The sequence below is a fragment of the Arvicanthis niloticus genome, chromosome 24, assembly GCF_011762505.2.
Source record: "Arvicanthis niloticus isolate mArvNil1 chromosome 24, mArvNil1.pat.X, whole genome shotgun sequence".
Classification (NCBI taxonomy): Eukaryota; Metazoa; Chordata; class Mammalia; order Rodentia; family Muridae; genus Arvicanthis; species Arvicanthis niloticus.
The window spans coordinates 20,633,460-20,648,729 of NC_133432.1; the positions used below are offsets into that span (position 1 = coordinate 20,633,460).

Here is a 15,270-nt window from a genome sequence, read left to right on the forward strand (position 1 = left end):
CATGCTGGAAACTAGGCTGGCCTTAACTCAGATCTGTCTGCCTCTACCTCAAGTGCTGGGATTAAAGAAAGGCCTTTGACTAAGACCCTCAAATCACAAACCAAACCAAACCTGTAACTCCCCACCTCCCTCAGTTTGTACCACCATTTGGATAGGATGCAGAATCCCTGTGGGAACAGACTTCTGGGCACATCTGTGAGAGTCTCTAGATTGGGTTTTCTGTCTGGGCTGGGGTCCTGATTAAATAGAAAGGAAAATTGAGCACCTGCACTCATCTCTGCTACCTGACGGCAGATGCAGCACGACCAGCTGCCTCGCCATTCTGCCACCACGTCCTCCTCTGCTGTGAAGGCCTGTGACCCCTCACACTGAGCGGAGGCAAAACCTTACCTTCCTTAAGATGTTTTTCTCAGGCATTTCATCACAGCAGTGAGAAAAGTACAAAATACAAAACCAGAGCAAAAAAGAAAGCTGTCTAGAAATGCAAGCCAGAGCTTAATAAAAATAAGTTTTATTGATTACATATAATTTCAACTATTCTAACATATATTATAAACCTTTAAGAATTAGTATTAAATGACTTTATAGATTTTCCCAAGAATAATCTAACTAAGTCAGTTGTGGTATTATGTTTGTTGAAAATTAAAAATTCAAATTCTCCCTAGTCATTATACATCTATTGGTAGGGAACCAGAGGTTCTCTCCATGCTCACACCCCAGACCTGACTTGATTATCCAGAAACACCACATCTTCTTTCCCAGCAAACTTCCCCGCCTGTTATACAGACCCCTCTCCAATGATCTGTCATGGACTAACTCTACCTTCTTATCCACCAACGCTGTTCTCTGGTCTTCCCTTTGGAACTAGAAAGACATAGATGCAGTGAACACCCATCTGGACTCTGTATTTTGCGTTATTTTTCATTTTTGCTGGAAACCCCAGGTGACAACAAAAATACCCAGGTACCTGGGCAAATGTTTAACACAAGATGGAAAGTGGCACGTTGCTTGAGCAGGGCTCTTGGCAGGTCACAGAAATAAGCTGCTGCTGCTGCTGCTGCTGCTGCTGCTGCTGCTGCTGCTGCTGCTGCTGCTGTCAGGACCAAGCGTCCGCGGTCGTGCTGCAGCTCAGGAGCTGAGCGATGTCATTCGAACTTCTCATCTCCTTCCTCCACGTCCTTCAGACTGAGCACTTCCAAAGAACCCTTGCCTTTGGTTTCCTTTTTTATTAGCTCATCAATTTCCCTGAAGCAGCCTGGGTCGATGAGGCATACCTGCAATGATTAATGCAGCTGGTTTCCAAGGGAAGGGTAATGGTACCGGATAAAGCCAGTTTTAAAGTTCAGGGCAGACCTATGGCTGTGGGCTAGGTGCTCTGCCTCGGTGGAGGCCAGGGCAGCAGGCTGGGTCTGGAGTTCAGCCTCCATGCTAAGCATCTACTGTTGGACTCTGGAAAAGGCACTTAGCCCTGAGACTCACCTGGCCAGTGCTGCAGCTCACAGTGAGAGCCAGCATTGCTTAGCATTAAGACCCTGGGTTCAGGGGCTGGTGAGATGGCTCAGTGGTTAAGAGCACTGGCTGCTCTTCCAGAGGTCCTGAGTTCAATTCCCAGCAACCACACGGTGGCTCACAACCATCTGTAATGGGATCTGATGCCCTCTTCTGGTCTCTGAAGAGAGCCTCGGTGTACTCTTACTTCCTTTAATCTGTTCTCTCAAGTGTTTGGGTCACAGCTATGCAAAAGTAATGAACACAGCATTTATGATCAGGAACGAGGCTACTCTGGTAGAAGGAAGCCGAGAACAGTGTGTTACGGCCGTAATCCCGGGACCTGGGCTGCGCTGCTGGCTCCCCACCCCCATCATCTTACGATCTCCAGCTGCTGGCTGTAGTCCTCACTCTCCACGACCTTCATGAGTGGCTTTAGCTTTTCCTTCAGCTTCTTTCCTTCGTTGACGGGCAGGAGAAAGCGCAGCCGCATGTGGGCCCGTTCTATCTTCATCTTCTCCTTCAGCTGCCTTATCACTTCCAAAGCCTTCCAACACACAACGAGGAGCGCTTGTTAGTTAGTTGTGGTGCTTCGATAACTCATGTGTGCAACACGAACAAAGTATGCCAGTGGCTTCAGGGCCAAGATACAAGCAATCCTAGAAATACCTACAAAAATGAGATGGGGCTGGAGAGATGGCTCAGTGGTTAAGAGCACTGACTGCTCTTTCAGAGGTCCTGAGTTCAATTCCCAGCAACCATATGGTGGCTCACAACCATCTGCAATGGGGTCTGATGCCCTCTTCTGGTGTGTCTGAAGACAGCTACAGTGTACTCATATCCATGCAAAATAAAAAAATCTTAAAAAAAAAAAAAAAAAAAAAGAAAAATGACATAGTGTCTTTTTGTGAAATGAAAAAAATTTTTTCTTTTGCTTTGGAGGAAAGCACTGTCAAAGGCTGGGAATCAGTTCAGTGGTAAAGCACTTACCAAGCATGCATGAGGACCTGGGCTCTGCCCTTAGCACTCTAAAAGCAAGAAAATGTGTGGGGTGGGAATTACATATATTTGCAAACATAAGTGACCTTCTTTAGAATAGACAAAATATCTTTTTGTTGGCCTCAGAGACTTCTAAGCCCACCGCGTTTTAAGCCATGAACTTTGAGGACCTGGGCCCATAGCTGAGTTCATAGTAATTCTAGAACAGTGGGGAGACCAGAGGCATGTTCCTTGGGAAAATGGACCAGAGCATCCCACAAGCCGTCCAGCAACGACCTTCCCACTTGGTGAACACCCTTGCCTAGAATCCGTCACTGGGTAGATAAGACAGACCCAATGGCTTCCTTGAAAGCCTAATAAATAAATAGCCATTCAGAGTGTCGGGATGCCTACAGGTTTGAGAGCTTTTGAGTTTAGACGTAGCTGCCAATACACGTTGAAGTTCTGCCAGGCCTTTGTGTTGCTATCTCGGGCACTGACCCACAGGAAGAATTATTGGGGTTACCGGTGCAGAAGCAAAGGACCCAATTCGGATTCTTATCTAGGTTCTGGATATCCATGTTTAGGCCTGCATTCTTGTGTGGCAAGTGCTCTCATGGACTGAACCATCTCCCCAGGTCTTTATTTTAGAGTTTCTCATGCAGTTCAAGCTTGCCTCAAACTCGTTATGTAGCGAAGGGTGACATTTTGCCTCCACCTCCCTCATGATGAACGTACCAGTATTACAACTTGCAAAGGTTGTAGGCTCTGAGAAAGTACTATAGAGCTGACTATTCTAAAAACAAAAAAAAACAAAAAAAACAAAAGGTGACTTTGTTTTCTGAGACAGGGTCTCGGCCTCGAAAGTGTTTGAAATCCAGGTATGCAGCAGAAAGGCCAGCAGAGCTGTACGAAATATGTTAATAAACAGAAACAGGGAAAGCGTTCACATGACTCAAAGTCCAAGCTTTGTCTTTAAACAGCAGCTAAAGGGTGTGGCTCCGCTGGGGGAGTGCTTGCCCAGAATGCTCAACCACCAGCACAGCCAGGCAGACTACGAGTGTGTGCTTCTGATCCCAGCACCCGAGACGGGAAGGCAGGAGCATCAGATACTTCCATGGCCCTAGGTTCTGAAGACAACCATGAACCCTCACCTGCTGCTTTGTGCTCTTGTTGGGTTTGACGGAGTAGTGGATGTCCTTCATGGCTCTCTCGATGAGGATAACGGTGTAGGGTCTCTTTGTTTCCGGGTTCACACACTTGTCTGCCACAATGGTGGCAATATCCCTAAACATCTGCTCCAGCTGTGTGTGCCGTTCTTTATCTGACACTTGAACTTCTCCTTTAGTCAAAATCTAAAGATGGCAGAACATACAGAAAGCCCTCATCAGTTCTGGTTATCTTTCTCTACTGCACAGAAGTAGTTAGCAGGGAGGAAAGGCAGGCTCATCTGCTTTCATCACTGCAGCTGCTGACACAGCCCTGGATTCTAAGGAGTGAGGTGATCCTACTTACTAAGGGACAGGGAGAAAGTCCATTTAGAGCCGCAGTCCTCAGCCTATAGGTCACGACCCCTTTGAGGGTTGCATATCAGATATCCCACTTATCAAATATTTAAATCATGAGTCCCAACAGTAGCACAATTACAGTTATGAAGAAGCAACAACATAATTTTATGGCTGGGGGTCACCACAACATGAGGGACTGTGTTAAAGCGTGTTAACAATAGGAAGATTGGTTACAGCCTGTAGCTTGCATGCCAAGGCCCTGGGTTCAATTCTCAGAACCAACACCACAGAATTCCTCTCTCCCTGCCCCCACCCCCCCAAAACCCATAGGCATATGTGGTGGCAACAATTTTAATTCCAGCACTTGGGACTGGAGAGAAGGCACATTGGCAAAGGGAGCTTGCTGTTCTTCCTGAGGTCCAGAGTTCAATTCCCAGCACCCAGACCATGGGGCTAACGCTTTTAACTTCGCGCCCAGGGGAAATCTGGTTTTAGTGTTGTGGTCATTTTCTAGTCTCTTAGGCACCTTGCACCAATTTGCATGCATGTGCAGACATACAAAATAAAAGAAGTTGGGCATGGTGGTATGCATCTTTAATTACAGAACTCAGGAGGCAGAGGCAAGTGGATCATTGTGAGCTCAAGGCCAGCTTGGTCTACACAAGTGAGTTTTGAGCCAGCCAGAGCAACATAGCGATATATTGTCTGATGTGTGTATGTGTGTGTGTCCCCGCCCCCCCCCATATCTCCTACTTAATCTTGGGGGGGGGGACAAAACCAAAAATCCCCACAACACTGTTTTATTTACATAAAAGTAAATTTAAAAAGTAAAGTAAAAAGTAAAGACTCAGGGTGTGGTGGGAAGTGCTGAAGGCGTCTATCCTAGAATATCTGTCCCTAGATAAAAAGTGGGGACTCTGAGGGAAGTGTGTGCGTGCACGCTTGCGTGCGTGTCATCTGCAATCTCATTTCAGTCTTTGCAGGATTAGCTTCCAATTCTTATTCCAGAAAAATGACCATAGTAAGTTTCCTTTTCTTTCTGACAGTTTCTGGAGTCTTAATCATTGCAAGTTATAATGGATGTGGGTGAGGTGGCATGATGCCAGGGAATTAGAAGTTCCATGCCAGCATGGCTATCCAATGAGTTTGATGTCAGCTTGGGCTACATAGTGAGACTCTGTATCTCAAAAAAACAAACAAAAATCAGTGGTCCTGATGTTGCCTATCATCATGAGAATTCATTATGTTGCACCTGGCAGGACCTACCTGCTTGCAGATTTCAGTCTGGTCGTCTGTCCCAAATGCACTGATGAGGTCTTCCTTCTTGGCAACCTGACCTTTGGAAACATTTACAAACACTGAATGGGTCTGCAGAACTTCATCAAGGTCTTTTTCCCTTGAAAGGGCAGGAGAGAAAGTCCTATGTGAATCCACTGGACAGCTGAAAATCCACTCACATTTAAACACAAGATGCCAACAATATAAACGGCAAGTGCTGCAAGCTGGGTGTGATGTGCACATCTGTAATCCTTCATTAGGAGGTAGAGGCAGGGAACTAGGGAGTTTAAGGCTAGCCTCAACAACCAAAAAAAAAAAAAACAAAAAAAAAACCAAAAAAACAAAAAAAACCCCAAAAAAACAAACAAACCCTAAAGGAAAAAAAAAGAGAAACCAAACACACACACACACACACACACACACACACACACACACATTTAGTCTCTCTCCCTGGTGACTACCTGCGAAGGACCAATCGAAAACTCAAGACAGTATCTGTCCACTTCACCACGGAGGGAAAAAAATACGTCATTGTTTTATGTAAGGAAACTCAGGGTGTGGTGGGGAGTGGTGCGCCCATCCTGGAATATCTGTCCCTAGATGGCAGCAGTGAAGGCACTACGCACTTTGGAAATTGAGGATTTTGAGGTGTGTGAGACATTTTCTGTACTAGTTTCAGTATTTGCAGGTGTAGGATTAGCTTCCCGATTATTATCCCTGGAAAATAAAATGGCAACAATGTTTCTTTTCTTTGTGATAGCATTTGGAGTACTGGATTCCTGTCTTAATCATTAATCCAAGAGGCCACTGCAATTTCGAGTCCTCTTGACTGCAGCTTTGTTTTATTAGGACAGGGACACACGGACGGACGGACACACACACACACACAAACACACAGAGTTTCAGGCTGGCCCGGAACTCGCAGCAATCCTCCTGCCTCAGTCTCTGGAGCGCTGGGATTACAGGCCTAGGCCGTCAGTTCCACCCGGCTCTGACGGAGTTTGTAACAACAAAATCCCAAACCAGAACCCAATCCGAATCAGGCAAACCAGGCCTGAAAGGTACCCGTGGCTCTCAAGAGCCGTGGTTAGGGAGGCCATGCCTCGGGGTGGCCCGTCCGCTGAACTCTGGGCACAAGATCACTCACACGCCACTCCGCCAGCCGACGACCTTGTTTTTATAGCAGGCGATTTCGAAGCGCTTCCCTCCCCGCTTCATCCGCACCACCGCCACATTGGTCAGTCGGATCTGGTTGGTGGGGGTGAAGATCGACATGGTGACTGCTCACAGATCTCGAGCTCGCGGGGAGTCTAAGGTGCTCGGCTGAAACGACCCTATGGCACGCGAACCCTTAACGCCTAAGGAGTGCGCGTCTCTTCCGGGACCTACCGGGCAGTAGCCACTACGCACTCGACTGCCCTACTGCGCATGCGTCGGGGTGGCGCTACCAGGTAGGAGAAAGCAACTACGCCTGCGCGGTGACTTTTCGGCCCTCTATCTCCGCCCTCAAAGGAAGGCGGTCCGTTCGGTGGTGACGTCATTTACAAGCGCCAGCTATGCCTATAGGCTGGTGAGTGACGTTTGTTGCTCCGGTGGAAACATGGCACTCTGGTTGAATAGTTCTGCAGAGTTCAGAGACTGCACTCATTTTTAACCTTTTAAGGAGAATTTAAGAGGCAAAAGAGGAGGTAAAAAAGTGTAACGACCTTCCGTTTCGCTTCAATAATTATCAACCTGTTTCCATTCTTATTCTTTCCTTCCTCTTTTAATTGTATTATTTTACAGCAAATTACCCTGTAGGATGGCCATCGCCTGTAACACCAGAATCTGGCAGGTATAGACAGGATTCCAAGAGTTCAAGGCCATCTTCACTAACACAAGGAGTCCGAAGCCAGTCTGGATTGCTTGAGAGCCTTTTTCATCATTGTCTTCAAAACATCATCATATGGTTTTATTCTTAAATTCTTCAGTGTGTATACCGTTAGCAGACACCGGTCTCATATGCACTTAACATTCTACTTTTCTAACCTGAACATTTCCTGTTACAGTCGCTTTGTTTTGGTTAAAATGCAAATAAGCCCACCCACTACACATCTGGACAGCATCATACTATAGTCATTGTGGTTTTTGTTTTTGAAACAATGTCTCACTATGCAGTTTAGGCTGATCTCTAACTCATGGGCAATCAATCCTCGTTTTGCCTTAGTCTCGAATATTGGTATTAGAAGTATGCGCTACTACACCTAGCTACCCTTAGTCTGTTTTGTTGTTTGCTTGATTTTTAGATCCCCTTTTCTTTCCCTTTCATTTAAACATTTTCTTGGAGGAGCTGAAGAGATGACTCAGTGGTTAAGAGCAGCGGTCCTGAGTTCAATTCCTAGGAACCACATGGTGGCTCGCAACCATTTGCAATGGAATCTGACACCCTCTTGTGGTGTGTCTGAAGACAGCCAATATATATATATATATATATATATATATATATATATATATATATATATATATATATATATATATATATTATTATACACATATACAACACACACATATAATTTTTTTAAAGAAGTAAATATAAATCCTGTTGGCCTACACACCTATGCACCTGGGAGTCAGAGGCAGGCTAATTGCGTTTGTAAATTCAAAGCCATTTTATTTTACTTAGGCAAATTACAGACCATCCAGAGCTACACAGCGAGACTCTAGTAGCTATCCTGAATCTCGTGATCATTCTGTTTCTCCCTCAAGAGTGCTAAAATTACAGGCCAAGCTGAATTTGTTTTATTTATTTATTGAGACAAGGTCTCTCTATGGCCCTGGCATATGTATGTTCTGGAGCTCATTACACGGACCAAGCGGTCCTCGAACTAGGAACGCCCAGAGATCCGCCTGCCTGTACCTGATTAACGATCTGCATCATGCTGGCTGTCATTCATTTCCTGATAGTACTGTCCTCTGTCCCGCCCTTTCCTCTTCTGAGCCAATCCCAGTGGAGCCGGAAGCACGCTTGCTTTTGCATCTCCCGCTCTAGAGGAAGCTTCCCACAGGCCCGCCCCTTTCCACTCGGAGCCAATCCGAGAAGTACAGGAAGTACTTTAGCATCTTTTCCCAGGGTTACGATCCAGGGCTTCTCTCTGGTCCCGCCTCTTTATTTGGGCCTATCAGAGAGGAGGTTGGCGCTTCCGCTAGCTCCGTCTTCTTCTCCAGGGCCCGCCTCTGTCCCCTGTGGCCAATGCGGGCGGGCCTGCGGACGGCATGGCTTCCCTGGCTCTGTAAACCTTACTCTCCTGATCGTAGTCCCGCGCTCTCTGCGTTTGCTGTCGACTTGCGGGGCTCGGGCTCCGCGGAGGATGGGTGAGGCCGGGCTGGCCAGGGTTTCGGGCGGGCAGGAGGAAACAACTTCCCTCCGCACGTAGAGCGGTAGATTGCTGCGCCTGATGTTTTACTTCGTGTTTTTATTGTATCGTATTTTTCCTTCTTGCTTCTCTTTATTTTATTTTTGTTTTTCTTTTGGAAGGGTCGTATTTTGTATCCCAGGTTAACTCAGAACTCATTGTGTAGCTCAGGAAAATTTAGGAATCACCATGTAGTCCAGGTGTGGAACTCAAGTTGTGTAGCAACTGGCTCGGTGTTCAGCCTATAGCTGAGGCTCGCCTGGAACTCACTACCCTGGCGGATTAGGGAATTGCTATGTAGTCTAAGCTGGCCTGAAACTCGGATGTAGAGGAGCCTTAAAAATTAACGGTGTTCCTCCTACCTCAGCCGACTGAAGGCACATATTAGCAGGAGACCGTTGTTCCAGGGGAGCAGGGAGGGCCAGTCCATGCTCTTAACTAGGTTTTCCCCTTTCTTATGCTAAGGGATTTGTTTTGATGGAAACTGGCCTAAACCTCAGGGGTGGGTGGTGGTGGTGGTGGGTAACTTCTGGGTCTATTGAACAGCACCTGTAAACAGTAAATTTCAGATTTCTAGTCCTTTGAAAAAAAATCTTTTCAGCTTCTGTGTTTAACGCTCTGATTGAAAACAAGTCAAGCGTGGGCTGGAGAAATTGCTCAGTGGTTAAGATCACTTGCTCCTTTTCCAGAGGTCTGTGGTTCACCTCTGGCCTCCAAGGTTCATCATGCCTCCAGGTGACTGAGAGTAGTACAAACGAATCTTTTTAATGGTGGCACTGTGCACATACACACATGCCTACAGGTAATGCAAATAAATCTGTTTTAACGCGGGTACATGTCTTTACTCCCAGCACTTGGAAGGCAGAGGCAGGTGGCTAGCCTGATCTTCCTAGTGAGTTCCAGGACAGCCATAGTTATACAGAGAGGCAGCAACAAGAGTCATTCATGGCGCTATTTGTACACAGAGGCAGGGGGATTGTTGAGGATGGCCTGGTCTCCAAAATGACACTTTGTTTCAACCAAAAAATGGATTCAGCCATCTGCATTTCTTCTTAGATCATTGAATATGAAGTTTGCTTATAATTCTTAAAGCATCAGTGGGCATCTTTGTGTGTTACATCTGTGTGGTTTTAAACTCAGGCCCTCCTCTGGATGTGTGGGATTTCTCCTCGTCTCTGCTGTCGCTATGGATGAACAGGTTCTACATATATATGGGCTGTGCCCTGGGAGTTACCCTTTGGATCTGTGTCCAGATCATTGTCAAGAAGCAGGTAAGTGGGGTAGTTTCTCTCTCTCTCTCCCTCTCTCTCTCTCTCCCTCTCTCTCTCTCTCCCTCTCTCTCTCCCTCTCCCCATAAAATATTTTATTTTTAATTAGGGGCCCATGTGTGGGTATCTGTACGGTGCCTGTGGAGACCCGAAGAGGGTGTTGGATCTTCTGGAGTAGGAGTTGTAGGTGGTTGTAACTGGTTTGGGTACTGGAAACAGCTGAGTGTGTGCTCTCAACAGCTGAGTCGTGTCTCTGCCACCTCATCTAATTTTGTGATGGGGTCCCCCGTTTAACCTGGAGTTTGCTGGCCAGTGAACCAGCACACCTCCTTTTTTTAAAACTTTTTTTTTATTTTTATTTTTATTTATTTATTTATTTTTTGGTCTCCCCAGCACTGGGATTTACAGGTATGTGTCACCACACCCAGCTTTTTATGTGGGTGCTAGGGTTTGAACTCGGGTCCTCAGTGTGTGTGTGCAATTGATGGGTCTGTACTGGGTGATCCCCTTCCATCTTTGTTTTTTTTTCTAAGAAATATTTTACATGTATGAGTCTTTTGCCCACATGTAGGTCTGTGCCCTTGGAGGTCAAAGAGGGTATTGGGTCTCTTGGAATTGGAGTTACAGATGCTTGTAAACCCCCTGGGGCACTGGGAACGGAACTCAGGTCCTCATGGAGAACAAATGCTTTTAACTTTAAGCTGTCTTTCTAGCACCTGCCTCCATTTTTCTTTTTCAAAAAGAAAGACAACATTTTCAAAGCTTTCAATAAAACTACAGAAAAGCTAAAAAGGAACCTTTAGAGTTTTTATTTTTGTTTTTTATTTTTTTTAAAGATTTATTTTATGTATATGAGTACACTGTAGTTGTCTTCAGACACACCAGAAGAGGGCATCAGACTGTATTACACACAGTTGTGAGCCACCGTGTGGTTGCTAGGAATTGAACTCAGGACCTCTGGAAGAACAGTCAGTGAGTGCTCTTAACCACTGAGCCATCTCTCCAGCCTGAGTTCTTATTTTTTATTTTTTGGTTTTCATTTATTTTGTTGTTGTTGTTGGTAGTGGTGGTGGTGAGTGTGTGTGTGTGTGTGTCTGTCTGTGTGGGAGAGAGGCAACACCTTTTAGGAGTTGGTTTCTTTCTTCCATAATATCTGTCTGTCTGTCTGTGTGAGTGGTGACATCTTTCAGGAGTTGGTTCTTTTATTCCATGATGTAGGTTCCAGAGATTGAGTTCCAGTCAGCAGGCTTGGCCACAGGAGCCTTTGCCCACCCAGTATGAGACAGGGCTGTGTTATGTATCCTGGCCTGCACACTATGTAGCCACTGGCCTTGAACTTTGCCTTAAATTTTTTCCCTTAAGATTTTAAAGACTATGTTATAATGGCCTAAGTTAGAATCAAAAAGAGTTTTATAATGGACTTTTAACCTACAAAGAGAAGAATCCCCATGTGTGGTAGTGCATGCCTTTAATCCCAGTACCCTGCAAGCAAAGGCAGGGATTTCTCTGAGTTTGGGGTCAGCCTGTCCTATAGAGTGAGTTTTAGGACAGCCAGGGCTATGTAGAGAGACCCTGCTTCAACTAAACAGAAAACCAAAACCAAAACAAAAAAAATAAGATAAAAATAAAGAGGTAGATGGATAGATAAACAGATAAATAAACATATGAGACAAATCAAGCTGTTTTGCACCTTCAGGGATTAGGGTACTCTTTCCTTTACACACACTAAAGGTCAGAGCAGAAGACTGCACAGTTTGCCCACCATATCCTCATGCTTTTTAGGATTAAGTCAAAAGAATAGAAAGTATTTGGCAGCTGGACCGGGAGATGGGGAGATGGTTCGGTGGGTGACAGCACTTGTTATGCAAACCTGACAACCTGAGTCCAATTCCCAGAATCCACATAAAAAGCTGGCTGTGGGCATGGAGAGATGGCTCAGCAGTTAAGGGCATGTGTGCTCCTGCAGAGGACCCTCTGCTCCTACAGCCCATGTCAGCGACTTACAACTGCCTGTAACTCTAGTTACACACACACACACACACACACACACACACACACACACACACAGAGCGCAACAGACTTCTTTACCGAACATGTGCTGACTTCTCACCTGTTGTGTGACATTTTCTAAGATGCAGTTTCTGTTCACCCTAGGAGAGGACTATGCCAGACTGAAGACTTGTTCATTCAAGTCCCACTTTGTGAACCAGTCAGTTTACTGGAGTTGTTTTCAGTGGTTATGGTGGTGTGTGTGTGTGTGTGTGAATACACACTCTCGTGTCATCTTCTGAGCATAACAGCTGTCTCTGTCAGAGCTGCTCTGACTGCTTGCAAGAGATCAGGCTTGGTGACTGTTGACTCTCCCTCACAGGAGGAGGGGTGTCCAGCGACTCAGTTGAGATTCAGGTTGCTCCTCATTCTTGTTTTCTTTGGGCAGGTGTATGTAATTCTGTTCTAATCCCATGTGGCCTTTTGCTCTTGGAAGGTGATAGAGTCTGTAGAATGTGGGAGGTTACCTGAGCAGCGGACTCCGACTCTGCAGCTGTAGGGAAGCCATCCTCCAGTCTGGGTAGGATTTGTAAGGTGATGGGGCTGCTTTCAGGTTGCCCATGTTGGGCTTGGGTGGAATGGTGGAATGGTTTGATGTGAGAGTGCTCTAGGGAGGGGTGGACATCGAGTCCATCTCCGTAAAGAAAGAGGTCCTGCAGCTGTGTATGTCTGTCTATCCTGGAACCAGTCCTCCATAAATGCCAAGGGGAGGCTGCAGCTTTCCTCTGCAGGGAATGGGTGTCATGCAGCTTGGACAAAGTGGGTCTTGCCTTTTGGGACCCAGTTAGGCTAAGAGGATGAGCTGAGGTATATACCCAGAAAGATGAAGGGAATCACACACAAGGGGATTTAGGGGATTGATTTTTTTTTTTCTTTTCCTTTTTTCCTCCCTCCCTCCCTTCCTTCCTTCCTTCCTTTCTTCCTTCCTTCCTTCCTTTTTTTGAGACAAGGTTTCTCTGTAGCTCTGGCTGTCCTGGATCTCTGTAGACCAGGCTGGCTTTGAACTCACAGATCTGCCTGCCTCTGCCTGAGGTTGAATCTTGATGGGTTCTCTTCTGTTGTTCATCTTCAAGGTCACTCGTTCCCAGGAGAAAAGTGTCCCAGGAGCTCCTGATAGCTCTCTCTCCCCTCAGAAGAAGCAGACACACGTGACTGGAGTGAAGATTTTCTACGGATCCCAGACAGGCACTGCCAAGGTGAGCACTCTGTACCATGGCTCTCCTTCCTTTTGCCAGTGTTTAAAGAAAATTCCAGAAACCCTCTTTAGCAGTTAGCTTTGTCAGCCTTCTAGTCCCTTCCCCCTTCTCTCTTCATTCCTTTCTGGAATGGTGGATGGCTTTCTGCTGTTGGACCCAGTGTCTGTGGGTTCTGGTCTGGAAGGGCCCTGAAGCCCGTGTCTGCCTCTGGAGGATGGAGATTCTGCTGTGGTGATAGGATGTGGATTTCAGGCACATCCAACATTGTGACATGACATTGTAATCTCACATGTAGGACCTCACAATTGAGGTAGAAAAAATTGTTCAGCACTCTGGTAATGAAGCAAGCTTGATTTGCGTGTGTGTGTGTGTGTGTGTGTGTGTGTGTGTGTGTGCGTGCTGCTTTTATAGCTGCCTTGGGATGCCTGTGGCTGTCAGCTGTTGGTTGGATGTGCCAAGCACTAGAGAGAAGTGAGAGATGGTGATGGTGTCAGGGATGGGTCTCATCTCTGGCACATTCACACATCCAGTCAGTGCAGTCAGTGTGTTAGAGGCAGGGAAGGTAGATGTTAAAATAGACTGGAACTGGATATGTGTGGACCAGACTCCCCTGGCGACTCTTCTTGGATGCACGTGTTCCTAGCTTGCTTCCCTGGAATGAGGGTCATGACTGTTGAGTGCTTTCTAAGGAGAGGCTTGAGGAAGGCTGCCTTGAACAATTATTTTGTGTGCTGCTAGAGCGGGTTCTACTGCCCTCCTGTGGACGTTGTACAGAATAGCTGTTTTGTTCAAGACAGTCTCAGGTGGAATAATACTTGTTATCGTCATTATTTGATTTAAAAAACTTTATTACTTAGTGTGTGTTTGAGCCTGTGTGTGGGCACATGTGTGGATGCCGGAGGAGAAATTGCAGGAGTCGGTTCTCTCCTTCTACCATGTGGCTTGAGGGAAGGGGAGACGGGGGTGGGGTGGGGTGGGGAGGGATGTGGGAGGGAGGGGAGGCTTAAGCTCAGGGCATCAGGTTTGGCAGTTGAGCTTTACTCACTGAGCCAAGTTGCTGACCTTGTAATTGTTACTTCAGTGTTTCACAAAAATTTATTTTATGTGATGGATGTTTTGCCTGCATGTCAGTTGCATGCCTGGTGCCCTTGAGGGCCAGAAGAAGGGGTCAGGTCCCCTGGGACTGGAGCTGCACACAGATATGAACCTCCATGGATGCTGGGATTTGAACCTTGGTCCTCTGGAAGAACAGACTGCTCTTAACTGCTGAGCCATGTCAATGGGGGCAGAATTGGAGTTTATTCAGAAACACTTTTATGTAGATTTTAAGTACGAGGGTTGAGGGAAAGCGCTCATTTAGGAAGAGGGCAAGGATGTAACCGTGTGGGCACAGACTCCTGAGTCACAGGAGTAATGCGGCTTGTGCCAGCAGTAGCACAGCTGAAGCCACCTGCATTCTTGTGTGTATGTGTACCACACACCACTGCACCGACATGGAGCTCAGAGGGCAGCCTGCTGGAGTTGGCTCTCTCTTTACTATGTGGGTCCTGGGGATCAAACTCAGGTCCTCACGCTTGGTGGCAAGAGCCTTAACTCACCCACTGAGCCATGACACTGGCCCCATTCAGAGCCTTATAATATTTTGTTTCAGGCCAGCTTTTCTTTATTCCAGGCTAACCTCAGATTCTCTCTGTATAGTGGAGAGTGACCTTTGCTGAGTACCTCTGAGGCTTTATCATACATATTAATCACGTAATAACTCCTTTTAATCGTTGGCCATTGGTGATTAAATTCTAATCACATGGTTGGTTTTCCTGGCTGCCAGCCTTTGTCCTGGAGTCTAAGGGCTCTCTGATGATTTATGTCACTGGCCAGATAGTGAATTCAAGGGGTTTAGGGACTTTGGGCTGAGTAACAAGGGTCAACTACTTACATTTTTACACACACCCTTGTGCTGACGTTCTCTGGAGAGTAACCTCGCTTGCTGTCCTTGCCCCAGCCTCTACCTCTCCTCTCATCTTTTCTTCCATGGTGCTCAGTATCACCTGGTATGCTCCACTGACTTTTGGAGAAGCATCTTCAGGACCAGGGCTTTGTTTGTTTTGTTTGCTTC

General features: G+C 46.4%; 2 protein-coding genes across 3 annotated transcripts in view; one reads left to right on the forward strand and one right to left on the reverse strand.

Annotated features, from left to right (window-relative positions):
- Nucleotides 1-489: 489 nt before the first annotated feature.
- Nucleotides 490-6,691, reverse strand: Sbds (SBDS ribosome maturation factor). Its single transcript, XM_076923048.1, has 5 exons — nt 6,400-6,691; nt 5,241-5,370; nt 3,621-3,821; nt 1,871-2,035; nt 490-1,274 (listed from the first exon to the last, which is right to left on the reverse strand). Exons 1-5 carry the CDS (start codon nt 6,525-6,527, stop codon nt 1,146-1,148), a joined length of 753 nt encoding a protein of 250 aa, XP_076779163.1. The 5' UTR covers nt 6,528-6,691; the 3' UTR covers nt 490-1,145.
- A 230-nt stretch (nt 6,692-6,921) lies between these two features.
- The window catches only part of LOC143437856 (S-adenosyl-L-methionine-dependent tRNA 4-demethylwyosine synthase TYW1), a 79,768-nt gene continuing 71,419 nt past the window's right edge, over nt 6,922-15,270 (forward strand). Inside the window, exons 1-3 of one of the 2 annotated variants that reach the window (XM_076923050.1) lie at nt 6,922-6,940; nt 9,785-9,915; nt 13,035-13,157. In XM_076923050.1, coding sequence (XP_076779165.1) covers nt 9,835-9,915; nt 13,035-13,157 — 204 coding nt within the window. In that variant the 5' untranslated portion in view covers nt 6,922-6,940; nt 9,785-9,834. Of the gene's footprint in view, nt 6,941-8,471; nt 8,604-9,784; nt 9,916-13,034; nt 13,158-15,270 lie in introns of those variants that run through there. The other variant, XM_076923049.1, reaches the window with a different exon arrangement.

What these genes read in the sequence shown, in the direction of transcription:
- Sbds (XM_076923048.1), bottom strand. Translation starts at nt 6,527, where the DNA reads ATGTCGATCTTCACCCCCACCAACCAGATCCGACTGACCAATGTGGCG. An exon ending in ACAAGAGCACAAAGCAGCAG is followed by an intron (nt 2,036 to 3,620) that starts GTGAGGGTTCAT and finishes GTGTGTTGGAAG; the next exon opens with GCTTTGGAAGTGATAAGGCA. An exon ending in ACAGCCAGCAGCTGGAGATC is followed by an intron (nt 1,275 to 1,870) that starts GTAAGATGATGG and finishes TAATCATTGCAG; the next exon opens with GTATGCCTCATCGACCCAGG.